General features: G+C 36.5%; 1 protein-coding gene across 7 annotated transcripts in view; it reads right to left on the bottom strand.

Annotated features, from left to right (window-relative positions):
* HEPACAM2 (HEPACAM family member 2) overlaps window positions 1–27,680 on the bottom strand; it is a 67,435-nt gene that overhangs the window by 9,560 nt on the left and 30,195 nt on the right. For 2 of the 7 annotated variants that reach the window (XM_045793251.2, XM_045793253.2), the window contains exons 5-9: window positions 26,641–26,766; window positions 26,532–26,556; window positions 26,402–26,439; window positions 25,021–25,094; window positions 21,632–21,745 (exon numbers count right to left, since the gene is read on the bottom strand). In XM_045793251.2, the coding sequence (XP_045649207.1) occupies window positions 21,632–21,745; window positions 25,021–25,094; window positions 26,402–26,439; window positions 26,532–26,556; window positions 26,641–26,766 (377 nt within the window). The other 5 variants (XR_015724015.1, XM_087861077.1, XM_045793252.2 and 2 more) reach the window with 5 other exon arrangements.

Below are 27,680 nucleotides of genomic sequence, written 5' to 3'. Positions count from 1 at the left end.
TCCAGAGGAAGTCCAGAGGTCACAAGTAACTACAGACTCAGGTGTATTAGTATCAGAAATAAGCCCAGAATTCCATATCATCATCTCAATTGCACTGCTGCCTGTCCCTTAAATTATCTTTATGACATCATAGGGGATTCCTCATGACAAACTGAGATAAAAGGTAGAAAATAAGGCTCAGTCCACAAATGAGTTGGCTGAATATATTGGGCTAATCATGAGTCAGCTCAATATATTGACGCTAATCAAAAATGGACTGACACCACCCTACAGCTAATGTAATCCTGACAAAAAATAATGAAGAAATCCTTCCAGTGGGCAGAGCTATAAGCAGCACAGCTCGTCATTGATTTTTATAGAGGGGGGAAATGATGTTAGGTATGACTATACATAGACCCCTCCCCACCCCGAGCAGTGACAAATGGCTTAGGTGGCTATTCAGGGACTTGGAAGAGCAAAATGGAATATTGGAAACAAGAGAATTTGAGGAAGAGGCATATGGATGGATCTTTGGGAGAAATCGGAATCTCTGTGGATCCTTTTGCCTTACATTATGTCCACCAGGGAGCATCTACTGAAGAGAAGGCACTGAACGACCAAACAGTCCTACCAGACAGGGCAACTCATGTAAGTTCTTCTGTTCTCAGCCACTGCAGTGCTTATACAATAGGCCCTTGAATAGAGTGGCCATATGGCAGGCTTGGAGGCTATTCATGTACCCAATAGCATGGACTCCTCTTAGAAAGCTGGATATAGCTACCGCCCCTGCTTATTGACCTAACTGCCCATAGCATAGACCGGCGCTGAGCCCTCAATATGACACCATCTGTCAAGGATACTACCAGGCACTTAGCAATAGGTTGATTATATCAGGCCCTTTCCACCCTGGACTAATTTATCCTTCTGAAATTGAAACCCTTTTGCATAGGTGTTTGTCTTCCTGACTAAAGTGCCTCTGGAGTTCATACCACCAGAGTGATTACAGAATGTATGATTTACTGACATGGGATTCCACACAAAAATGCATCAGACTCAAGAGATCCATTTAAAGACAAAGAAGATTTATTGTCCTGGAAAGACCTAAGAAGTTCTGATCCAACAATATACTAGTCTTGTGATCTTGGCCAAGTTATTTAATCTCTTTTTGTCTCAGTCTATCCATCTATTAAGATGAAGATGACAGGAATCTTGTTAAGATCACGTGAGATGAAGCCATGTGTAAAAAAGCCCTTCAGATACCATCATGTGTAATGATAGGAATGCATTCTGGATGTGGAGCTGTGATCTACAGGAGGAGCTTGTGAGGGAAGTGGTATTACATGTTACAGGATTTGCCATCTGGTAAGGGAAGGAAATGTGCCTGCAGCAGTTCCTATGGCCCTGAAATCCTGTGGTTTCTTCTAGCATTTAGAAGCAGATCCCAGGTGGACGCAGCTTTTTGCTTTGTTTTCTCAGGCAACTTTCAGGTATAGTAATCATTCCAAGTTGGTGTGCTCCTTTTGTTTTCTCTGAATACCTGGACTCTGTCCAGTTTCCTGCAAAAGAACTATCTTGGAGCCTGTCTGTTTCCGTTGTAAATATAAACTTTCTCAGGGATTCAAGAATTTTGGAGCTTGAAATTGATTGGCTGAGTCATGAGCCTATGAGAATCAGTGTTCATAGTAGAAGTTCTACCTCATTCAGGTTGCACAGCAAGTAGTACTTCTGGGGGATCTGACCCAGGTCTTCCAAAGGACAGAGCCTATGAGCACCAGAGGCTCCTAATGACCATACCCCTCAGTTTTGCAGCTCCTTAAATAGTCATACATGTGTCCTTCTTCCTGAATTATCCTTGAACATACTGAGCAGAAAAGTTTTTCGTTAGATATGTATTAAACTTTTTATGTAAGCTTCTGTGTAGATTTTATTTAAATGGCACAGAACAACTATGCAGAAACAAATAACTAGAAAAATAAAATGATCTGTTGTATTTTTATTCCTTGCATCATACCAGCCAAATTATTATCTATGGAGAAAAGGGGATCTATTGTCACTGTTTTCTGAGGGCATATGTTGGTGGTAGTGGTTATTAGAACCCAGCAGTCAGTAGGTACTACTCACTGTATTTTCAGTATTCAAAAAAGTTCAATTTTCCTGTGTCATACCTTGAAGGACAGTGCAGACCCTTGAGAATTTGAAAAAGATGGGATCAGGTAAGACTATCTTAAAAAATTACCCTGCTGTGGGATCAAGGTTGCCTTGGAGTTTGGTGGGAGAAGATAGTGTAGAGGTTGGAGGAAAGAGCCTGAGATACTCTCAGTACAGTGAGTAAAGGGCAGTGGGAAGCTCCCTCCCACTCACTAGGACAATAGGGGTGGAGCACAGGACATGAGGATTGGTAACCAAGCAGGAATAGGCTCCAGTCCTCCAAGGATCATAATTTCAAGAGTTGTGAAGTGAGCTGGCAAAGGGTTCCATAGTGTCAGTGCCACAAGTGATTTGGTAAAATAAGGGATCACACTGGGGGATGAACTCAAATCGCCCAAAGAGGAAGGAGTCACTGAAATGTTCTGAATCACTCCCACCAGGGAGTTATGAAGAAATCCCATAGGCCACTCTCTAGCCAACACAGAATCACCCATGCAGCAAGAACAGGCCACAATCATTGGAAAGCCACTGCACATTAGGCAGGAATGTGGTCAGTCATTCTGTGAAGCTGGGCCTATCATCTCACAACCAGGAACCAACCAGAAACTGAAATGACAAAACTGACTTAGGACTCCTGCAGTAACAACTTCAATAATACAATAGGAATCTTGAATGCCAAGTGGAGGCAATTGCAAGTCTGCCAAACTGGGACTGGTAAACTGGTGAAGAGAGAAGAGAAATCGAGAGTTAGAGAGGGAGGGTGAGAGTGAGGGAGAAGGAGAATGAATTCACTTGAAGTAAGTTCACAAACCCAAATTCCATGACGAACCAAGCAGCTAATGTCAAAAAGATAGACAACAAAATTGACTATGAATCTATGAATTCATTTCAAATAAAAGTAACTGAAATTTTGACAAGCATCTTTAGGATTGTTAAAGAGATAAATGAAGAAATACTATCCATAAATGCAACAAGAATTTATGAAAAAGAAAAGATAGAGAGGAAATAGTTCATTGAAAATCTTGGAAATTACACACACACACACACACACACACACACACATACATATGTATCAATATATATTATATAAGTAAATACATAAATGTAATACATTTGGCAATTTTGTTGTATATGTACATTTTATGTTATACATGATCTACGTATACATGTTACATATGTATTATACATAATTGAATATGCACATACATTTAATATGCATATTGTGTATATTTGTGTTTATTCAATAAACATGATAAATTCTGATTATAGTAAAAAAGAAAATTTGTGCATTGAAAGATACTTTTGAGAAATTTCTTCAAATGAAGCACAAGGAAAACAATAAATAAAAATATATGAAAGAACCATAAAAATACATGGTGAATAGTTGGAGAGACTTCAACATACGTCTAATTATTCCAGAAAAACTGAAAAGAGAAAATAATGGCAATGTAATATTTACTGAGATAATGGCAGATACTTTCTAGATTTTAGAGAAAAACATGACATCTTTGGTGGAAAATAAAGAAAAATAACAAATAAAAACAGAAGAAATAAAAATAAATCCATATGCTGGACATAGCATAAATGAAACTGAAAAACATTAAGTATAAATACAAAAAATATAAACTCCCAAAGGAAAGTCTCAAATAATCTACAAAAGGCTGAGGACAGGACTTTCACCAGAAACATCTGCTGAGAAAAGACAATGGGGTAACATAGTCAATATTTTGAGAGAAAGTAGCCATCAGCCTGGAAACGTACACTTGGGTAAACAATAATTCAAAGGTAAAAATGAAATTAAGACATTTTTCAGACATACAATTTCTAGAGAATTTGTCATTAATTGATTCTTATTGAAAAAAAATGATTACATAGTGAATTATAATATAATAGTAAGAGAAGTAAACCTAGAGGGAACACACATGACTTAAAAAATTGCAGACACATAGGACATTGAGAAACATATAAAGGCACACAAATTGATAAAATATGCTGAAAATTTAATTCTCTAACTAAAACTCCAGCCAGCAATAATAAGGTGTGTGTGTGTGTGTGTGTGTGTGTGTATGTGTTCTGATGAAGGAATATTAAAGTGTTGTATTTTTGAGGGAGGGCTATAAAGAAATGGATTAACTTCAATTTTTTAAAAAAGTGATTCAAAAAATATAGGATACCACTAAGGGAAGAGAAGTACATTCTACAGCTTCCATGAGAGTAGAGGATATAAGAAATGCAGAAAACTTTATCAATTTAACAAGAGACAGGGAACAGAAAAAAAGAACAAAGAGAAAGGATGATAAGCAGAAAACATAAAATATGAAGAGAATATGCAAATATATACTGATCACAAGAGAAAATGCAAATATATACTGATGACAGTAAATATGACTGGATTAAACTCAGTGAAATTCAGTCTGGCATGTTGACTATATGTAGCTTACCAGAGACCCAGCTAAAATAAAAATCACACAAATTGAAAAGAAAGTATTTAAAAATATACCAGGAAAATAACTAAAGGATATATCAATGTTAATATCAAATAAAATAAAATAGAATGTAAGACAAAAGACTGATAAGAATGAAAGAAAGAGAATATAATAATCAATTTGTGGGCATCTAAAAACAACCTTGAAACATATAAAGCAAAAACGAGATTACATGGTGAAATTTACAAAATGCAATGTAGTTGAATTAAAAACCTAAACATGTAATGAGAGGATTTCAGAAAAATATTTAAAATGTGGTACTTGAAAAAGGATTTTTGTCAGAAAGCACAAAATCAAAACCATAAAGGAAAATATTACATTTTTTTTTTACATTAAAAAAGCCTTGTTATAACAGAAGATGTAACCAAACTCAAGGGGTTCACCACTTGGGGTACTTTGAATTGAACACAACCCAAGGAAATATTGAAAGCAAAGAAATTTTTTAGTACTTGTTACAAGCAAGGGGATAGGAAGATAGCTCTCAAAGCACTATCTCCCACGGGGTTAGTATTGGGAGCTTTTATTCAATGTATTAGAGGGTGGGTGCAGGGAGTTTGCACAAGCACTTCGGTTTAACGTGCATGCCTAGCATGTCAACATGCTAGTGCATACATCATATATTTTAAAAAATGGCAGAAAACTCTGCCCATGGGAGGAGATCTTAGTATTATAATGAGCTAAAGGTAACTTCAGGAGAACTCAGAGAGGCTTCTGTACAGGTCCTCAATTCCAATCTGGCTCAAACTGGCTCATATAAGGGGCTATCAGGAAGGCTATCAGCAAGGGGTGATCAGGTGAAACACCTACTTGAGGTCTCCTCAGCTGCAACTATTGGTTCTGCAAACCAAAACACACTCCTTCCGTGCATTTGTCACTTCCTCTTTCTCCCTTCTGCTTAGAGCTTTCAGACCTATTATTTGAGTAACTTTCCACTGTACCCTAGCTAACAAAGATAACATATAAGAGAGAAAACACAAGTTACATAATCAAAATAAGATTATAAAATCAACAAAGGACTAATAACCAGTATGGAAAGAGCTTCTACAAATCAATAAAAATGACATCTTATTAGAAAAATGGACAAAAGATGAGAAGAGGAGAAAATCTGAATGGCCGATAAACATAAGAAAAGATTTCATCCTCACTAGTAATCAGGGAAATATATATCAACACTATACAAGGTACTATTTCACATCTATTACATAGGAAAAATAATATAAAGAATTGGTGCAACAAAACACTCATAGGTTCCAGAGCATATAAGTTGTAAAGAGAGCAATTAGTCAATATTAGAGAAGCCAAAGATTTCCATGACCCTAAGGTGGATTTTCAGCTTCTAGGTTTATACAATAGAGAAACTCTCACAGAAGTTCATGAAATAAATGAATGAGAATTCTTATTGTTCTAGAGAAGAAAAGAAAACATTCAAACATCCTACAGTCAGAGGAAAGATAAATACATTGTGAGATGTTCATACAATTTAATATTACACAATAATTAGATGGGTAAACTAGGCCTATATGTATCAACGTGAATAAATTTCTTTTTTTAAATTAAAAAAAATTTTTTTAAGATTGTATTTATTTATTTGACAGAGATAGAGAGAGCCAGCAAGAGAGGGAACACAAGCAGGGGGAGTGGGAGAGGAAGAAGCAGGCTCATAGCAGAGGAGCCTGATGTGGGGCTTGATCCCACAACGCCGGGATCATGCCCTGAGCCTAAGGCAGACGCTTAACCTCTGTGCCACCGAGGCACCCCCAACATGAATAAATTTCTAAAATTTATTACTCAGGATAAAAGTGAGTTGGAAAATATCTATAATATGGCACCATTCATTTAAAATTTAAAAACTTGAAAACAATACTATAAATTGCTTGTGATTACTGTTAAATAACAAAAGTTCAACTGAACGAATTTTAAAGATATAATTGACTTTATTAGTTGATTCATGAATCAAGCAATAAGTATCCCATCTAGAAGTAAAGGGGGGGTCTTATCATGCAGATTACCTCATCTTCCTGGGGAATGAAAAGGCCCATGTGATAAACTCACTGGCACCCATCCAAAAATTTCTGACGGACCAATTAAGACTAGATTTTGGGGGGAGTTTGAAACTGAAATCAGATTACATATGAAACACCAGCTTGGGGACTTGGCCAAAGAGATGCCATTTTGGACTTGTGGTTTTCTTTTTAACACTATAATCTTAAACAAATGTAAGAAATTTTAAGTGGGGTGCCTGGGTGGCTCAGTCAGTTAAGCATCTTACTCTTGATCTCAGCTGTGGTCTCAATCTCAGGGTTGTGAGTTCAAGCCCCATGTTGAGCTTCACGCACAGGATGGAGCCTACTTTAAAAAAAAAAAAAAAGAAATTTTAGCTGTTGTATTGTGTTTAAAATATTATTCTGATTTTTTTTTTTAAGATTGTATTTATTTATGTGACAGAGACAGACAGCCAGTGAGAGAGGGAACACAAGCATGGAGACTGGGCGAGGAAGAAGCAGGATCCCAGCAGAGCAAGGGAGCCCGATGAGGGGCTCCATCCCAGGACTCTGGGATCATGCCCTGGGCCAAAGCCAGACGCTTAACGACTGAGCCACCCAGGTGCTCCTCATTATAATCATTTGAACATTAATTTCTTTTAAATAATACCATAATAAATATTCTTATACATTTCTTTATCTCTCATCATTTCCTAAACACAAAATTACTAAACATTTTTAAAGTCTCATAATGCATATTGTCAAATTGCCCTCCAGAAAGATATTCAGTTCATTTAGTCAAACCCCAAAGGCAAAATGTAATTGAGTGATAAGTATGCTAATTTAAAACCAGAATACTGTTTCCGGTTTCTAGAATTTGTTTTCAAGGAGCACTTTCTAACTTGGAACCATAGGTGGCACTAAAGCATCAAGGAATGGAACCTAGGATCCTCGGTTGGCAGGGATTATGAATGGATATCTCAGCCACCCTTTTATAGCAGGCAAGCTATATTTCTAGAAACAAAATCCTTTATGTTCTTAACATTATCTAAAAACCACCTTCTAATCTTATACTTTCAGTCTTAAATGACATACTTGAGACTCTCTAACAATGTAAGCCTGTTTGCATGTATCTCATCCTCTAGTCTGTGCGGTACACTTCACCATGCCATTTGCAAACTATTCCTTAAAATACCAATTGTCTTACGTGGCACTTTTCATTCTTCCGCTTCTATAACTTTTGTTTGTTCTAAGAAGGAAACAGGTCATGGGTCAGAAAAGCAAAGAAATCTCACATGATCTGGTCATGATGATTAGCACTGTACCACTCTGAATATGAATTGATATGACATATTTAATTTCCTAAATTGTATAGTAACCCTCTAGTTTTGCGGTGTGAAAATTGTGTTTTAACAAAACATAAAATGCCAAACTGATGTGTCTTGGTAGAAATGGTTTTGCATGTTCCCACTGTCCACTGTTGACACTGGTACTGGGAATTGCTCAGCTATTCTTGCCATCCATGTGAGTTCTGACCCAACACTTCTAGATTTCAATAGGCCAAAGACTGAGAAGCAAACAGGCTTGCCGAGCACCCGCTTTTCTTAGAAGACCAAATGGCTCCTACTGATAGAGATGGGACATGCATTAAATACTGCTTGCCTCGACTTAGTTTGAAATGAAAATCTTGTAGTTGGCTTTCCCTCTCTAACTTCCTTCAGCAATGACAGTAGAAAATGGTTTTATCATCCCCAGTTTATGGTTGGAAGATAGGAAGGGAAGAGAAGCAATAGGAAGCATTGTGTTAATGCCTTTTTGAAGATATGTCACAAAAAGCTAACCCTTACTACCTTGCCACTTACAATAAAAATGCATTAGATTCAGAGGATACAGGAATTGAGTCTACCTGTTAAAACTGCTTTACACTAGTTTAAACAAGTACCCACTACTTCAGAGATCTTTCAGAGTCACATTAAATACATACACATACACACATCCTTCAGCTGGGCCCTCTTGTTTCTATATAAATAAAGGTCTTACTGAAAACATTCTGGGAGCAGCTTGGTATCAGAGATATAAGTTAAAATTCTGGGTACCCAACTCTAGAACTTTCAAGAACACTGCCTTATATTTTTCTCTTTGCAGATAAAGTAGTTTACTGGTCTGCCTCGCTGCAGTGGAAACATTGCCTGAATACATATAAATATGTATATAGATGATTATATATTGAAATAAATATATTTATATGTATATGTGTATGTATTACATACATAGCAAGAGAGATATACTCCTTTTGATTATAGTTTGTTGATTCTGCTTAAAAATTTTTCATTTTTTTAATTTCTTTCTGAAAAGTGAAAACTACCTGAGCACTGAACAAATTAAACAGTTGATTAAACAGTTCCATAACTGTTTAATTCCAGAGAGTTTAGAGGCTAGAGCTGGGGACATTGTAAATAAACACATGGCTTCATGAAGTCTCTCATACAATTTCACAAAGCAGTCTTTGCTGGATTGGCTGAGAGGGAGCTGAGAGAGACACAGACATTTACTCATCAGTTAATGCCATTGGATGGGTGACCTAACTTCCCTGAAACTCAGTTTGTTCATCTATAAAGTAGGGATAATGTTATCCTGATGATTAAGGGAGAAAAGTTCATAAAGTTATTCTGATGATGAAGGGAGAAAAAACATACATATATGTTAAAATATATGTATATATGTTGTAAATATATATATAAAAATATATATATTTGCCTTTTTAAAATTGAAGTAGAGTTGACACACCATGTTATAGTGATTTAACAAGTATGTAGGTTATGCTGTGCTCACTGCAAGCGTAGCTACCATCTGTCACCATACGATGCTATTGCAATATCACTGACTATATTCCTTATACTGTGGCTTTCATTCTCGTGACTTATTTATTCCATAACTGGAAGCCTGTACCTCCTACTCCCCTTCACTTATTTTGCCAATTCTCTCCTGCCAAAGTTTCTACTTTGTTCATTCATTTTGGTTTTTAGATTCCACATGTAAGTGAAATAATATGGTATTTGCCTTTATTTCACTTAGCTTAATACTCTGTAGGTCCATCCATTTTGTTGCAAATGGCAAGATCTCATTCTTTTTTGACAGAGTAATATGTATATATACACACACACAGACACACACATGCCCCATGACTTCTTTATCCATTCACCTATCGGTTGCTTCCATATCTTTGCTATTATAAGTAATGTTGCAATAAGCATAGTGGTGCATATATCTTTTGAAATACTGTTTTCATTTTCTTTGGGTAAATACCCAGTGGAATTACTGGATTGTATGGCATTTCTATTTTTAATTTTTGAGGAATCGCCTACTGATTTCCACAGTGGCTGCACCAATTTACATTCTTACCAACAGGGCATGAGGGTTCCTTTTGCTTCACATCCTCTCCAACACTTGTTATTTCTTGTCTTTCTGATGTTAGCCATTCTGACAGGTGTAAGGTGATATCTCATTGTGGTTTGGGTTTGAATTTTGGGGGAGAATATATTTTAAGTAACTAGCAGGGGTTGGCATCTATTGCAACAATAAATTAATTGAATCTATGAAAGACCTCTTCCTCAGGTTCGTCTTGTGGATCCCAATTCAGTGTTTCAATTTAATTTTAACTCAATTTAGTTCAATTCACTTCAATGACAAACTTTCAGCCATAAGAAGCAAGACCCCAGTGATTTTATATTTTTCACTAACCCTCTGACTAACCTTGCAATTGCCTTGGTAGCGAACATCCCATCCTCTCTTGGTAACAGAAGCTTCTTTACTCCAGGTTTCACCCTTCTTCCTTCTTCTATGGTCCAGTAGGAGAAATGACCAGGCCATTAAAGCCAAATATCTATACATTCTGTTGAAGAAAGAAAATTCTGGGTTTCAGCAATAAAATTTTGTTTTAAATATCTTATTGCTGTGGTCTGAATCTTGATGTCCTTCTGGTCCTTCTGTCTTGGGCACAGTTCCTCTCAGGTGGCCAGAACCACATAATTAGTTCAGAATCCTCCATTCAGCGAACCCTCTATGCCCAGAGCCACCAGCTGACACAAATGTCCCCCATGCACACTCTCTGATTTCTACCTTTCAGGGATCTAGCTTGGGGGCAGAGAGAAAGGAATTAAAGGCAGGAATTAAGGAGAAATGAAATCAGGAAAAAAGAAAAAAGGAAAACTATGAGGAAATGGACAAGGAGAAAAAGAAAAGCAGGTAAATGAAAAGGACGTAACAATGTTGAACAAATGGAATTCCAGTCAAATAAATGATTTAGAGTATTAGGTTCTCCTTATATAAATGTTTTTGTTTTTTACTACTGTAAACATATATATCAAGCAGTACAAATTCATGTAAAGTAAAAAAGAAAAAAAAATATAAGCCTTTCCATCTACTCCTTTCTTCTCTCCAATGATTACTAACCATTCATACTTTAGTATGTTTCCTACTGAATATTCTCTTCACATAAAGAAATAAAATTTTTTATTCACATAAAGAATCATAGCATAAAACTGACCTGTGACATATTGTTTTTCAGCTAATAATATGTACAGGACTCCCCCCCCCATGTATTACATATAGATTTATCTCTTGCCTTTTAATAGCCACAGAGCACCCGAACTCTATTTGATGAGTATTTACCTGGTCACCTGTTGGTAAGTGTTTAGGCTGGTTTCTTGTTCTCTTCCTATAAACAGATAATTTAAAAAGGAAAAAAAATCCAAAAACATTCTAGAAAACGTTTAAACATTTTACTGACATAATAACTTATTATGAGAATTACTTATCAGTGCCTCCACTGAGTAGTGGGCATAAAAATGATAAGGGTACGAGTGAGGTGACATGCTGAGTTCTCAAATGAGAAAACACATTTTATGTCCAGTTCCTGGTTCGGTTATTTAAGCAAAGGTTAAGATTTGGATCTGACAATATCTGTCTGCTAAGAAGATATAGATATTTTTAGTAAGTTAAACAAATCATAAGCTATGGATGGAATTTAAGGAAATTTAGGAGCTTGTTTGGTCCTACCCTCTCACATTAGAGATTAGACAATGGTGGCTGGGCACAAAATAACAGTGCTTGGTTTTGCCTGGACATATACACAGTTATTTTGCTAATATCATCTAGGTTTGTAACCTAGTAACTAAATATTATTTCATTCATGTAAAATTATTTCATCCATTGTCTTGCAGGGGTAAGTAGACATATATGACCAGTGCTCCAACAGAGTTCTGTGGGTAGCACTATGTGCCTACACAAGAGTCCTGGGTGTTTACTGGGGCAGCTGCACAGCAGAGGTAGTATTGAAACTGATAATCTTGAAAAATAAACAGGAATTTTCCAGAAGGACAAGGAGACAGATCATGGAGGTTTTCCACGTACAGTCATTTTATCATGGGACATTTATTGGGACATTTTTGAGAGTAGACAGCTTAAAACAATGCAATTTTAAGTGTGTATGTTGGAACAGTGGGGAGGTAATGAACAATTTCTTTCATGAGATGGGAAACTAAATCAAGGTTTGAGATTATTTGATGGATATAGAATCAAGCGAATATCTTTGTCTATCAACATCCAATTATGACCACTTGGCAAGTTAGTCTCTATTACTGAGGGCTTGAAACTAAGAATCAGAACTCTCACTTGGTAAATTTCTTAAAATGAGAAGTGATAAAGTTAAAAAATTAAATTAAAAAAATTAAGTTATATGTTAATTAGACTAATAAAATTTCACTAAAATAGAACTGAGAAAATGTGGTTTTAGGTGGTGGTCACTGTAAATCCAGGAACTTCCTTCACTAGGACAAAAATATAAAGGACCACCCTCTTTCTTAGATATTTATGGATATGCAATGATAAAATTTGTGTTTAATTTCTCTCTCTCACTGCCTTTTAAAGTGTGCCCAGATGATCCTTAATGTTTCTTGCCAGGGTGCCTGGGTGGCTCAGCCGTTTAAGCATCTGCCTTCAATTTATGGCATGATCTCAGGGTCCTGGGAACGAACCACGCATCGGGCTCCCTGCTCGGCAGGGAGTCTGCTTCTTTCTCTCTCTCTGCCCCTCCCCCGTCTGCTTGTGCTCTTTCTCTCAAATAAATAAATAAACAAAATCTTTTTTTAAAAAAGTTTCTTCCCAAGTTCTCTTGCTTCTTAACCTTCCTTGGCTTCTCTTCAATTTCCTAAAGTTGGTCTTTCCAAGGGTGTTTCCCTCCTTGTTTGCTCTTGATCTCATCCTCTTGAATCCATTTCCACTTGTTCCTCATTTCCATAAAAAACTTCAATTATATTTGGTGGTCCACTCTTCCTCCATCCAGCCATGTGCTTCTGGGAGTGTTGACGTCATCTCCATTCCAGGGGATTAAATTCTGATTATTACATCAATGTAATCTTGTACCTCTTGCCACCCTTCAGCAATTCCTTGTTGCTTTGAGTGGAACCATGCTCTAAGACAGTCTGTATATTTGTATGTGAGAGAGCAATACAAAAATGAGAGGAATTACAAGTGATTGAAAAGTTTGAAAAATAAAAATATGTGTTTGTATTTCCTTTAGGAGAGGGCATGTAGCATAGCCAAGGAAAAACTACTAGAATTCTGGTGGAGGCTGCTGGGAAAAGTTTCTTTATACATAAGAAAGCGACCTAAGAAAAGGTGGTTTTTTCCATATTCTGGATTTTGTGGTGTCTAGATATAATTTCTGGAACTGCTGCAGCCATCTGTAACCATAAGAGTAGAGTGGAGAAATGGAAGAGAACTGAGATTCTTGAAGATACAGTTGAGTCATTAAATTAACCAATCCTGGAGTCTACCTTGCATTTGAACTTCCTGTCATTTGGGATAATAAATTATTCTAAGTCAGTTTTAGTCAGAGTTTTCTGTTATTTGCTGCCAAAGGCATTGTAAGTATATAAAAATGATTCAAATTTATTTCTTAAACCCAGGCCTCTCCTCGAAGTTCTCATGTTGGATATACAACTGCTTATCAGGCATTTCTATTTGGAGTCCTGACAAGTGATCTGTGGGTCATAAACTAGTTATTTTATAAGTAATAAGGATAAAATTTTGTGGTTACAGTCAGTTATAGTCAGACCCTGATAACTTTTCTTTCTGAAGAACAAAATAGTCTGATAGGGTCTCAGTGAACTGCAGGAAAAATAGCTCCCAAAGTTATCAAGTGCCCCTGAGAATCAGTCTCAGAGGAACTTGGTTACTGCAAACATGGTATTATTTGCCTCCTACAAATGGAGTCTTCATTAAATATAGAGAGGGCAGGTAATCTAATTCAGTGCAGTTCAAAAAACATTTATTGTCTGTGTTCTTAAGTATATATGCTGGGATGGATGCCATATGGGACACTCAGAAGAGCATGCTATCTTGGAGGTCTCTGAATTCCCCACCTCCTGGGACAACTGCTTTATGTGGAATTTAAGGAACTGACTGCTCTGAAGCTTCAGAAACCTTGTCATTAACCTAAGGTGGAATTCTGCTGCAGGGAAGATGCAATCTGCCAGTTTATGCCCTATTGTATGGCAAGCAATTGAGCTGTCATCTTCCCTAGGAGCTTATACAAGTGAGAAAGTTCTCAGACACAAAAACAAATAAACTGTTCGCTGGAGGCCTAGTGGTATTTGAAACTAATGAAGTTCCTCAAGTAGGGCTGACAGAAGAAAAATTGGTGTGCACTCCACTCCAGGGTGGCCTGTCCAGAGAAGTCATGTGGTACAGTGGAATAGACCCTGGACTTGGAGCCAGAAGCGCAGCTCAGGGATCGGCTCTGCCACTTGGTTTGATGATTTTCAGAGTCTTTTCACTTCCTGAGTCTCTGTTCATCTATTAAATGGGCATGCTTGTTCTAGCCCACAAGGTTCTTGTGAAGATCAAAGCCGGTAATGGATATGAAAATGTTTATAAACCTCAAGGTTAACATGGTAATGCCAATAAACACTATCTTGGAGATGAGAAGAAAGGAGAGTAACAGTGTTAAATACAAGTGCTATGCCTGATTTCCATGTCTGCTTGTGAGAAAGAAACCTTTGCTTTCTTACTGTCTCATGAAACTAAAACACACACATTCATGTATATTTGAACATGAACTTTGGAGGAATATATAAGAATAACTGATGAATTCACAGGGATACACAGCAATATAGAAACAAAATACAAACTTTCTAAAATAAGTTAAATCTTTAATACTATATAAACTATTAACCATATGTCATGTACTGTGTTATCACTCAATTTTATTATTTTAACAAAACTTTATAAGGTGCTATGATCTTGTAAAACTGAATGATCACATGGACTATCTTTGAGTGTGTGTATGCAGTTTAACTGAAATTGTCTTACTAACATGGAAGTGCACAAATGTCAGAAAAACAAGGGAAACTGTTTTATTCACAAATATTTTATTAATTTTTGTTTAAAAGTCTATCAGCAGGATATATTCTTTAATGAACACTAGGAATACAATTCTATTACAAGTTAGAAGCAGTAATAGAAAGTTAAAAATTTTAACAAGAGCTCAGTCAGCTAAGATTATGTTTAGTAATAAGAAAAGAACTTTCGGCTGGTTTTTAAAGATTAATTTGTTAATTTGGTAAACATCTGGGTTTGGTTCATCACTTCCCTTGGAAACCTTGGTTAATTTATGAGGATTTCATCCCCATATACAAAAAAAGCAGTGAGTCACCCGGTGTTACACACCATTGACAGCAAAAGTTAATTGGATTCTAGATCCTTTCACATTTCTCCCTTCAGCAATTCCTTGTTGCTTTGAGTGGAACCATGCTCTAAGACAGTCTGTATATTTGTGTGTGAGAGAGCAATACAAAAATGAGAGGAATTACAAGTGATTGAAAAGTTTGAAAAAATATAAATATGTGTTTGTATTTCCTTTGGTTTGTGGTAAGATACTCTGGAGGGATACACAAAATTAGCCAAACCAAAAACCAAAACCAAAAACAAATACAAACAGCTGTCTTGGCACATTTTATAAGATTTTGATTGTGAACCATGTGAATGTATTGTTACCTATGTAAGAAAAGGCTGGGATTGAAAGTGTTCTAGAGTTGGGTCTTGGAAGGGGAACACAGAGATACAGCTGTAGCTCATTGTAGTTAATCTTCTCTCCAATTAAGAGATACAATGGCCTTAGGGAAGGAGGGAATTCAAGATTGAGGAAGGAGAAGAGAGGCAGATGGAACTTCGGTGAGTGGTGGCCAGGAAAGCTGACCTGCTCTTTTCCAGCCCTGTGAGGAGATTGCAATCTTTCTTTGGCTCTGACAGTTACAAACTGAGTTCAGTTTAGAAGTCCCTCCTTAAGACATCCACCTGCATATGCCGTGTGATCTTGGTGTAATAAAACAATAGTCAAGAGATGAAGGGGAATTCATCATACTGGTTATTAACCTCATTTCTGCTTTCAACTTGCCTTTATAAACTCTCATTGTTCCTTCATCCTGTTTTCTTTATCAACTTTATTTTTTGGGTGTATTTTATCTTGTTATATTATGCATTTATATGAGCTACCATAAATCCTTTCTGGAACTAGAAGGTGTATGAGAGAATACATGCATAACTAATCCAGGAAAACGTTAACAGGTTATTTCTGAGAGGTGAGAATATGAGTGATTTTATATTATTTTTCTAGCCTTATTGAGATATAATTGACATATAACATTGTGTAAGTTTATTTTTTTTTTAAAGATTTTATTTATTTATTTGACAGAGATAGAGACAGCCAGTGAGAGAGGGAACATAAGCAGGGGGAGTGGGAGAGGAAGAAGCAGGCTCCCAGCGGAGGAGCCTGACGTGGGGCTCGATCCCAGGACTCTGGGATCACGCCCTGAGCCGAAGGCAGATGCTTAACGACTGAGCCACCCAGGAGCCTCTAACATTGTGTAAGTTTAAAGTGTGATGATTTGGTACATGTACATATTGTGAAATAATTTACTACAATAAGGTTAGTTAACACAACCATCACCTCACATGACTGCAATTTTCTTTTTTGCTGTTGTGAGAATGTTTAAGATCTCTCTACGGGTGATTTTAATTATCTTATGGTTAGCCATATGCATTTCCAAGTATGTATGTATATATATTATATATTTATTTACAGTGGGCATTATTTCCTTTTCTGATTATATATATATAATCTCAACATATAATCTAATTATATTACATAATCTAATTATATATAATCATATATATGTGTATATGTATATGTGTGTGTATATATATATGTGTATATACAATGGATGGTCTATATATATACACATACATATACATATACACATACATTATACCAAATACAAAAGAAAATGTTTGTGGTAGGACTAGTGGACTTTATAGCAGAAAAATACATAAGGTGATAAAGAAAGAAGACCAGAAAGGGGTTGTGGGACTTAGTCTTAGTTTTCCTTTCACCATGTACTCTGTGAAAAAATGGGAAGTACAGTGTAAATACAGTGGTTCATTTGAAATACTTTGAAAAAGAAATGCTATTCTTTTGATTTCTTTCTTGTGTATAAAATAATAGGTCATGAGACATTGTCAATAAATACAGGTGTATATCTTCTTTTTTAATAGTTGCAGTGTGAACCATTGTATGGATCTAATGTCACTTAAAAATTCCCTATTGTTGAATATTTGGGTTGTTTCTACCTTTATTTGGCCAGAATGAAATCCTAAAGTGTGGCACTGTCAGGTCAGAGTGTTTGTAGCCAATGTCATTACACATAAATATTCATCTTTCGTCTTCAAGATCTACAACTCAGATGACCATTCAGTGCCCACTCCCTGGGCCTTCTTGTGTCCTGCACAGTTGCCTTGTGCTACTGCATACACCTGCTTCTCTCTAGGTCTCAGACCACCTTCCCTTCACAGAGTTTCTGCAACCTGATCTTTGGTCATCTAGTTTTATCTGGTACTATTTATCTAGCAGTTTTGGCTAATGATGACTGTGACCTGAATCAGTTATTTCACCTGGAGGTTGTAAAATGGTGTTTTCTAATTCTACCACTTGGTATCTAACTGATTTTTTATACAGCAATATACAAGGAGGGAGACCTTTCCCAGAATCAGCAATTCAATCAAGTAAAACTTTCAAGACTGAAAAAAAAAAATAGCCATGAAAGAGCAAGATTCTTATTTTAGTATTTCTCTATAATCTACACTTTATTGCACACTGGGAAATAAGGATAAAAAAATCTAATTGTACAATCTGACTTTTATGTAAAATTTTTGCCCTACAAGAAAAAGAGTCAAGGCCATATAAAAGCAAAACCAGAATAATTTATTTGAATCCATCTTTCCTTGAACAAAAATAAAAATAAGACTTTAGTATGTCATTTCCTTCAGGGTTTTATGTCTTCTCAAAAAAGCCATTGGTAATTGATAACCTAGGAGAAGGCAAGCCTTGCTGTTGTGAGAGCCATCCTTATTGTGTGGTACAAATAGCAGGAAGAAAGTTTGGGAATAAAATTATAAAAATTAATATAGTAATTTAACAGTAATGAGAATTAAGAAAACAAAGCCTACCAGAAATTTTACAAATATAAAGTTTCCACATTCATAAATTAGATAGGATAGTCAATGTTGATGAAGGTGAAAGTATAGATTAGAACTAATCGAGCTTTTTAGAGAAACTTGATATGAAAAGAGTAATTGGAAAATCCCGTCTTTTTTTTTTTTCCTCTCAGTCACTATGATAAAGACTGTCCACTGAGGACTACTTCCCCACCATGTTCCTCTATAGCACAATGCATTGTGTGTATGCTGGAAAACCTTCAGTACAATTTTTATAAATGACCCTATTCTGCATTTAAAAGGAGTAATGAGCAAGAGGTATTGGGCTTGATTTCTTCACTGATTCCAGATGAATATACATTTCCACTGTTTTTTCTCAAAATGTTCCTTCATTATTTCACTCCAATGCACTGCTTTACCCATGAATGCTCACCTGGCAAAGAGATGTTACAAGATATGTAAAATATTCTACAAATTTCCAGTTCCACAGGTAGAAGAACCTTAAATTCTTTTATTCCTTTCAATAGCTGCAAATAATAGGAATGTTTTGAACTAGTTCAAGAAAATTACTTTTATAAACCAATAAGTATAAGGAATAAGCAATCACTAAATTCTGTAGATAATTTCTTTTTGAAAGTAAAGGTTTACTTACTCCAATGTCCTGATTTTAAGATGCTAACAGCCAGTCACAGGTTCAAAACAAACTGTGCCAGGAGCATTTAATGAGGTCAACAGATAGCATTTAAAGAAATGCGGCCATAAGTTCAATAACCAAATAACTGAGCAGAGTACTAAAATATGAAAACAGGTCAACTTACCAATTTGTTAAACAGCAGTCCAATTAAGTAACAGACACATGCAGTAATGAAAACAACACTGTTAGAATAGTCTAAGAGCCAAAGAAAAGAAATTTTTGGCTGTCTTTCCTATCTCAGAAACAACTGTCAAACAGAGGTACAAGAAAGCAGAAAGTTATTATTCTTTACCCAGAGCTTGCACATTCACTTTAGGAAGCAGGGAGGAGAGACATTCACTAGCCACCTGTAATACTGCATTATTCATAAAATTGATCTTTGAGTTTAATTGGACTTAAAGAATAAAGCCATAGGCAATCAGGAGAGAAAAATGGCCTCTGCATGTTTAGGGAATATTTAATTATTGAGGAATAGTTATTCTACCAAGGACTGCTAGTCTTTAGTTATAATAAGCAAACAAGAGCCCATTAAAAATGGAATCCTTAAAAGACTCAGACTTACTTAATTTCTACCTCTAGCAGATAAAGTTCTGGAAATGTTTGTAGATTGACTGTAAATAAAATAAGTGCAAAAAGGAAAATTTTAAGAGATTTTAGAGGGAAGGGAGATTGTCTTCCAGAGAGAGAAGAAAAGAGAAGGAAAGATTGAGAGAGGGCAGATATTGAAGGATGGAGGTAAAGGAAGAGAGAGTCCTTGGAAGACAAAGACACAGGCAGGGAAGCAAAGAAAGACTAGGAGGACAGGGAAAGAGGTGAGCTGAGGCAATGGAGACAGAGGACAAGGACCGATGGTGGGAACTGGGGTTTTCAGGTTGCTGCCCCTTGAGGAAGCATGTCCTCAATAGCAGTTTTGAATAGTCCTTTATGTGCTTAAAAAATAACATTTCTGCTTTATTTTCAACCTTCCAAGTTTATTTCTAAAATAAAGTCTTATATTCCCAAGAAATTCTAAAGATATTACTCCTATCTGAAAGCAGTCTAGTTTCAGAGAGTGCTTTTCTTTTTTTACTTAGAGAATCATGTTTTTGTTTTTTTTTACATGCAAAACCAACTTGATCACTTTATTTTGTGTTCTGAAACCATAGCTGTCATATTCTACAGCTTTATAAATAAATCAGCATTTATTTTATTATTGGAGGCTTTAAACGATTAACCGCAAGTTTTCATTTGGTTTGTTTATATTCTAAATAAAAAACAGATAATGCAGTATAAATGACATATAGAAAAACATACAAACTTAAATAGGATAAAATTCTTAATTGGATATTATCTTAAAATTGGGAAACAGACATACTCTCAAAATTCTTTCTATTCCTTACATTTAACAACAACAACAACAACAACAACAACAACAACAACAACAAATCCCTTAATTTTCTATTCCAGAAGTAGAGAGTTAAGTATCATTTTAGAGAGGTGTTTTTGTTTTTTTTTAACTGCCATGGAATAATATTTCACTCTTGTGTTCTACTAGATTAATAATATAATTCTTCTAAGATTTTATTTATTTGAGAGAGAGTGGCACAAGGGGGAGGGGGCAAAGGGGGGAAGAGGGACAAGCAGACTCTAGGCTCTGAGCAGTGAGCCCTACCTGGGGCTCCTTCCCAGGCCCCTGAGATCATGACCTGAGACGAAATCAAGAGTAGGACGCTAAACCAACTCAGACACCCAGGTGCACTAATAAAAAAATTCTTTGAAACATTTTCTTTTCTTTTCAAACCAGAAATTCCCAGCTCTGTCAGGGTCTGCTCCTAATTTACCTGACTCCCTTTTCTCCAGGCTCCCTGGGTCAAAGATGATGCACTGATGGGGTTCTCTGAGGTGTCCTGCCACTTAGCCCTTAAATGACTGCATAGTCGCCCCCAGGACTGGGTCTCCTCCCCCTAAGATGATTTCCCATGCATTCATCCACTGCTAGCTGTTATTTTTGGTATCTATCCAGAGGTATGCATGAATTACTTCACTAGACTGTTTCTTTTGCCAGAGGGGAAGTTCCTGTGTGTGGTTATTGATGTTCTTTTCAAAGTCAATAAATGACAAATAAAAAAATGATGGAAGATGATTTGTGGCAGTTATGCCTGCAGGCAGCTATAGCACAAAAAAGGGAAGTTCATTTCATTATTTCAAAAGGCTGTAGGCTTAGTTTCTCCGTGGCTGGGAAGGGAGGGCAACTCCTTAGTGTCAGCCCTGAGGTTAACTGGATAAGTAGTTTCCTGGCTTTGGCCTCAGCTCAGATTTTATCCTCTCTGGGTGTGAGGCCAGTCCATGCTGTGATTCTGTTCACTTGAGAGTAGACTGCTTTGAATCTGCAAGAGGTTGGACATTTGATGGTGACAGTGCTGTGCATATTTTGTAGGTTTTTTTTTCCTTGTCCTATTTGTAGTGACAGATCATTGGCTCTAAAATCACCACAGTCATCAAGATAACCAAGATGGCTTGAGAACCGGCCTGCAAATCTCTTTCATACCCAGACTCACTGGGGAAAAATGCTGGATTCCAGAATTCTACATCTAGTCGCAAAGGCCCAGGTGCACAACCCTAGAAGATTTGTGTGTTTGTCTATTTTTTTCCCTAAAATTATTTTCCAGTGGGGAAGTGTGTTCAGATGTGCAGAAGCTATAATTTCCTATTTTAATATTTGTCTTCGGAGCCTTTCAATAAATTCTGGGGAAAACAGGGGCTGAATATTCAGCCCCTCCAAAGTAGCATCACCAAATGCAAGTTCATACTTACTCTGGACGGTCATGCTGTTGGGCAGGGATGTGCTGAATGACTTCGTAAATTGTACTGTGCAAATCTTGTCCTGATACACCATCAGAGGTTGGAACAGACCTACTTGGCATCTAGAAAATATGGCACATTAAAAAAAAAATTAGCGGGCTAGTAAACAGTATATCTACTCTGCTGCATAGTTGAAAACAACTGGAAGTAGTGATGATTAATCTGTTTATCCTCCCTACAATGTCCATTTTCTCCTTGCTATAGTTTCCTGCACTTACCCTATGATAGTTTGTGCAGCAGTACAGCTATGAACTCAGAAGAAGAATAACTTGACAATGCTATCGCTTTTTTTTCTCCATTTAAGAAAAAAGCTGGCAGTACTGCAAAGGAAATATAACAGAAAAAATAGCAAAAGAGAATATATCAGGACAGCTTAGAATCAGATAGCATATGAAATTATCTTTTATATTATATCTCAATTAGCTTTTTGATGCTATTTGCCAATTATATGTGCAAGGATGGTTGAAAAGAAAGACTAATGTATAGACAAAAGCCCTCATCACACTGCAAGTTAATACAGACAGTACCAAGAAATACAGAACACACAAAAGGAGATGTTTGGTTTAAATGCATTCATTGGCTCTAACTAAAGGCTTAGAAGAATGTGGGAAGCACTGCAAAATATTTCTGTCTGGTAAAAACCAACATGTATTTTACTGAAACTGGCATTCGTGTTTTATTAACTACCCTTCCTTGTATCTGATAATTTTCTTCTTCTTGTAAACACTGCCTTCCAATTAGTTAGCTAAAGTCTGGTTCCCCTCCTCATCCCAAGCTCTTCCAATTTTCATCACACTTCCAATGGGTCACTTTCAGTTCTTTGTATTTATAGAGCATCACCTAGAGGACTCTTTGCCTTTGATAAATCATCTGAAGAGTTTGTTATCTCATTCCAATTTAATGTGCTATGTTGTATTGGAACATCTTAGCTTTGTGTTTTCTTTGGAGACAGTTTCCATTTCACTTGCTAAAGTTCTCACGTGCAGTCCTGGGATATGTGATTCATCCTATCATTTTTGTGCCAAGGAGATGTGGTTTACAGTTTGTACAGTTGCCCCTTGAACAAATTGGGTTTGAACTGCACAGGTCCACTTATACATGGATATTTTTCTATAAATATAAGACAATACTGTAGATGTATTTTCTCTTCCTTATGCTTTTCTTATCATTTTCTTCTCTCTAGCTTACTTTACTGTAATACAATATATAATACAAATATGCACTAACTGACTGTTGATGTTATTGGTAAGATTTTTGGTCAACAGTAGGCTATTGCAGTTAAGTTTTGGGGGAGTCAAAAGTTATAGGCAGATTTTTGACTGGGTAGTCTTGGCACCCCTAACTACCATGTTGTTCCAGAGTCAAGTATACTTAAGACCAACTATTGAGTTTCTTTGGTATGGGGGTGTTCGGGGGCTATGATAAAAGCAATCTATAGGTAATAACTTATTCACCTAAGATCATATCAGAGCTGGTAACAAGTAATAAATTTGTTCATTTCATGCCATTGCTTTCTGTCCATTTACCTAAAGAGGTGTTAAATGGACAGTAAAATCTACAGCAAGTAGAGAGAGGAGGAGGATTCCACATGTCCATGTACCACAAGCTGAGAGATGATTCTTATTTTTAAAAACTCAAAAAGTTAGTAATTCAATTTATTTCCCTTCTTAACTTCAACTTTGAGATCTTGGCTTTATTATTATTTTTCCTTTTCTTCTCAAAGCCATTGCATTTGAGGGCTAATCTTCACACATAACTGCCATGCTGGCTTCCTCTAACGCAGATTCTCCTACACATGTCCTGTTCTTCACCCTTTTCCTTCCATTGTTGGTGTTGATTTCTCACTTCTTCCCAAAGCACCTGGCACCACCAATGAAGAACTTTAGCTGATTCCCTGGGAGTTTTCAGCTTTGAAGATGGGCATGGCTCCAAATTAAGTTATTCTACTTATGACAGAAGTAAGTGGGGCATCTGATATGTAATCAAAGTGCTCATTTCTCTGCCCCAAGTTCTTGAGGATGATAGCATTTTGAGCATACAGGTCCTCCCAATAACATCTTGAAACTGAGTACTAATTAATCACAAGATTAAACTGAAAGTTTCTTACATAGATCTCACTCCTTTCTCATGAATTCCTAGGAATAAAAACTGCATTATTTTAAATAAAGAAACTCCCAGCTTCAAAAATTCAATTCTAAATCTTACCGGCTCTTCAGTTTCCTGCTCTCCTACTTAAAAGCCACACCTGAGAGGGGGCTTTATGCTGTGGTGAGAAGCTGTTTGAAATAATTGATCTACAAATATTTATTTTTGTCTTTTTCGTTGTGGAAGTGAAAGGTGAGCCAGTGCTATCTGAGACTGAATAGGGCAGTGTGAAGCTTTGCAATGCAGTTCCGCCCTTCATCTGTGATGATGGTGCTACCAGTGTACCCTTAGGAGGATGAAATCCAATCAGTCTCCCTCTATTACTCACATAGCATTTGTGAAGTCAAGTCTGTGGCTAGGAAAATTACTCTATGAACCTTATGCATTGATAGAATTCACTGAACAGGTGAGGTAACCAATCCCTATTGACAAATAGTTCTTTAAAAAAAAAAAAAAAGGAAATGAAAATGCCCTGATGCAAGTAGTCTGTTTATGGCCCTTTCCCGAAGTGAACTATCATAAGGGAACAAGGAAGCAGAGGTAAGACTGGCCCTACAGAAATCTATAAAAATGCTAATGAGCTGATTAGCTCAGAGAACATTCTTTAGCCTGTTAAACAAAACAGATTGTTTTAAAAGACCTTGTCTTTGCAAACTGAAAAAATGTTTCATAGGTGTAAAGGTTCCCCTTCTCACATCTCAGGCACCTTTAGGATAAAAAATAAAGATGTGTACTTGCATACTCTGGGTTTATACGGTACCTTTCTTCTGAAGAGCATAAGGGCATGATTAAGGGTATGATCAATAGTCTTCGCAAGCTGTGAGGGGAAGGAAAGGGAAAGTGAGGAACAGAGAGAGTTCAGTGAAGTGACAGGCTGCAGCCATCAAGGTGATGCAGAATGATTTAAATCAGGGTCCCCTGTTCAGTTCTCTTGAACTTCAACCTAGTTAGTTCTCTCTTCACTGAGTTTACCAGGTAAAGAATGTTTACGAATTAGTGTAACTTCCTAATTCGTGTTAGCCTTACTTATAAAGGCCAAGAAAGATGATTTAGCTCCTCAGATCCAGCAACATCATTCACTACAGAGCGAGTAAACCCTGCTGAGGGTAGCACAGCCATTTGACCACACTGCCCAAGTGCTTAACTTAATGCCGCTTACACCTCTGGTTAATCAGCCACTAGGAAAACCAACCCTGGGAACACCAGAAGCATCTGGAAAAGCAACAAATTCATATATTCCGAAGTCATCCAGAGCATCTTCATGGCCTGAAATGTAAAACAAATACTACTTACAAATCAAATGCCTCGAATTGCTATTGTATTTTTTTAAGCCTTTGTAAAATTTATATTTATTGTTTGCTTCAAGTGATACGTGTATAAAACCAATTTAATGTTTCCTAATCTCCTGTAGTCATATTGCTACTAAGCAGTGTTGGAAACCACTCCTTCTGAAGCTGAGAATTGAAACCGAATTGGGACAATTATTCTTAAAGCCTGATGTGGGAACAGTGTATTCTATATTCAAATGATCATGTGTGGGCAGGCTTATCCTTTGTAACTCTCAGTTACCAAAGAGCACACCAAGACTTCAGCCTGGGAGTCACAGCATCTCTTAATCTACACACAATACGTACTGCACCCTACCAGATCTAAAACAGAGATCATCAGAACTAATAAGAACACATAATTAAATATAGCTGTCCATGTGTCCAAAATATAATACAAGACAATATCAAAATCACCCAAACTATCATCTGTAAAATGATGGGAATGGGGTGGTTGGGAGGAACCAGATGGTCTCTGGGGCTTGATAAGAGGAAGCAGACTCACATTCACTAAGCAGCCAGGCATATTAGGGACTCCACCTACATCATTGTATTTAATTCTCATAGCAACCCTGGTGTGTGTGTGGGGGGGGCCTTATCTCTATTATATAGATGAGGAAGTTGAGGTCAGGAAAAATTAATTAGTTTTCTCTAGGTGACACTGGGAAAAAGTGGCATATATGGCACTGAAACGCAGCTCCATGTGACTCCAAAGCCTGAGTTAAAGCCCCATTGTTAGTTTATAACAACTCTGTAGGGAGTCAGTAGTGAATGGCAATGAGGGGCACGCTGGGGACAAAGAAGCAGCAAAGCTGTCAAACCTCCCTTTCCTCTTCTCCCTGGGATGGAGCTGCCAGCATTGTATCTGCTTTAGGAATGAATAAATTGAGAGGGTCCTGGGCATTTTCAAAATAATACAAGGATCAATGGATTAGGATTCAAAAGAACTCAGTGATGGTGGGCAAGTGACTTAATCTCCGAGCCTTGGTTCTCTTGCCTGTAAAATGGAGTTGAGTGCCTTTCAGGATTATTTTATAGACTTGCATGATTTATATAAAATCAATACAAGGGATGGCACTTTGTAAAGGGAAGGCACTATTCAAAGGTAAGGGACTGTTAGTATTATATCAATATTAGCTTATGGGAATTCTATTAAATCAATAGTACATTATATATAATAATTAATATCAACAATATTAATTCATATCTATTAACATTGATATTAGTCCCTTTCAGCATGGCCATTACCTGAAAATGTTTGAGCTTTCCTGTATTCTGTTTCTGGCCTGAAAAGACAAAAAAGGCATTTCTGTCAGTGATAATAATTGAGGATAAAGCATTCAGGAAAAAATTATTTTTGTAGAAACATATGCATTACCTGCCTTCTAGCTTCTGTTTTATAACTAAAACCAAGAGAAAAAAAAAATAGTAAGGTACTTTTTAGTACACATATAAAACAATTTGTTAATTTTCTAATTTTAACCTACCTTTGTAGGGTTGATATTTTTTCCATAGGAAGAGAAGACACATGGATATAATCAAAAAGAGTGATATTCCAGTTATACTTGCTAAAGGGGACAATGATTTCCCTTTTTGTGCAAGCTTCTCCAGTCCTAAATAAAAAGACATATCTTAAATATTTTTATTAAAGATCAATAATAAATTACTATATAGTTTGAGTTGTTTATGTTTTATCTGGGGACATTACCACACCTATATATTATATATTATTTCTTGTGTGTGTGTATATGTATGTGTGTGTGTATATATATAAAGAGAGAGAAAGAGAGAGAGAGGGAGAGAGAGTGTGCGTTAGCAAGTGAGAATGAGAAAATCCAAGCAGAAGGAATGTACTTATTTTAGAAAACACAGCCATTTGACCACAATGGCCTAAACTCTCTAAAGATCTCTGTGATTGGAAATGTGGTAAGCTGCCCAGGATAATACTGATGTGCTGTACTAGATGTAGCAAATAGCTACGTCATACTTTCCAACAGTGTTCGCTGTGTTCACCACCATTTAACTTAGATCTGTTGATCTCATTGTATGAAACAACCCTAGTTGCTGCATTGTTCTCTTTCCTTCCATCTCACTCTTTCAGTATAATTCAGGTACGTGGATTTTCTAGGCAGGTAGTATGTAATTAAAGTGCCAAAGTGGAAGTGTTTATTTCAAATACCCTCTACTAATTTTTGACTAATAAAGAAATTTTAATTCCTAAATTAGGATATGTGTGATTGTCAATAAAATATTTAAAGTCCCATGCTGTAACTAAAATTCACTTTGTTTTGTAAGTCATTCCTTTTATTAATATTCCTATATAAAATATGGGGTAATAGCTAACATCTGCTGAGTGCTCGTAATACATCAGGCTCTGTTTTAAGAGTGTATGATATATATTAATCCACTGAATGTTTGCAACAACCAATAAGGAAGTAGTATTATTATTATCATCCTCTTACAGATGAGGAAGCTAAGGCTTGCCCAAGGTCACTCAGCTAATAAGTGGGAGGAGTCCAGATGTGGC

This window comes from Ursus americanus, chromosome 3, assembly GCF_024610735.1.
Source record: "Ursus americanus isolate L20-20 chromosome 3, mUrsAme1.1.p, whole genome shotgun sequence".
Lineage (NCBI taxonomy): Eukaryota > Metazoa > Chordata > Mammalia > Carnivora > Ursidae > Ursus > Ursus americanus.
This window is presented reverse-complemented; position numbering and strand designations above follow the sequence as displayed.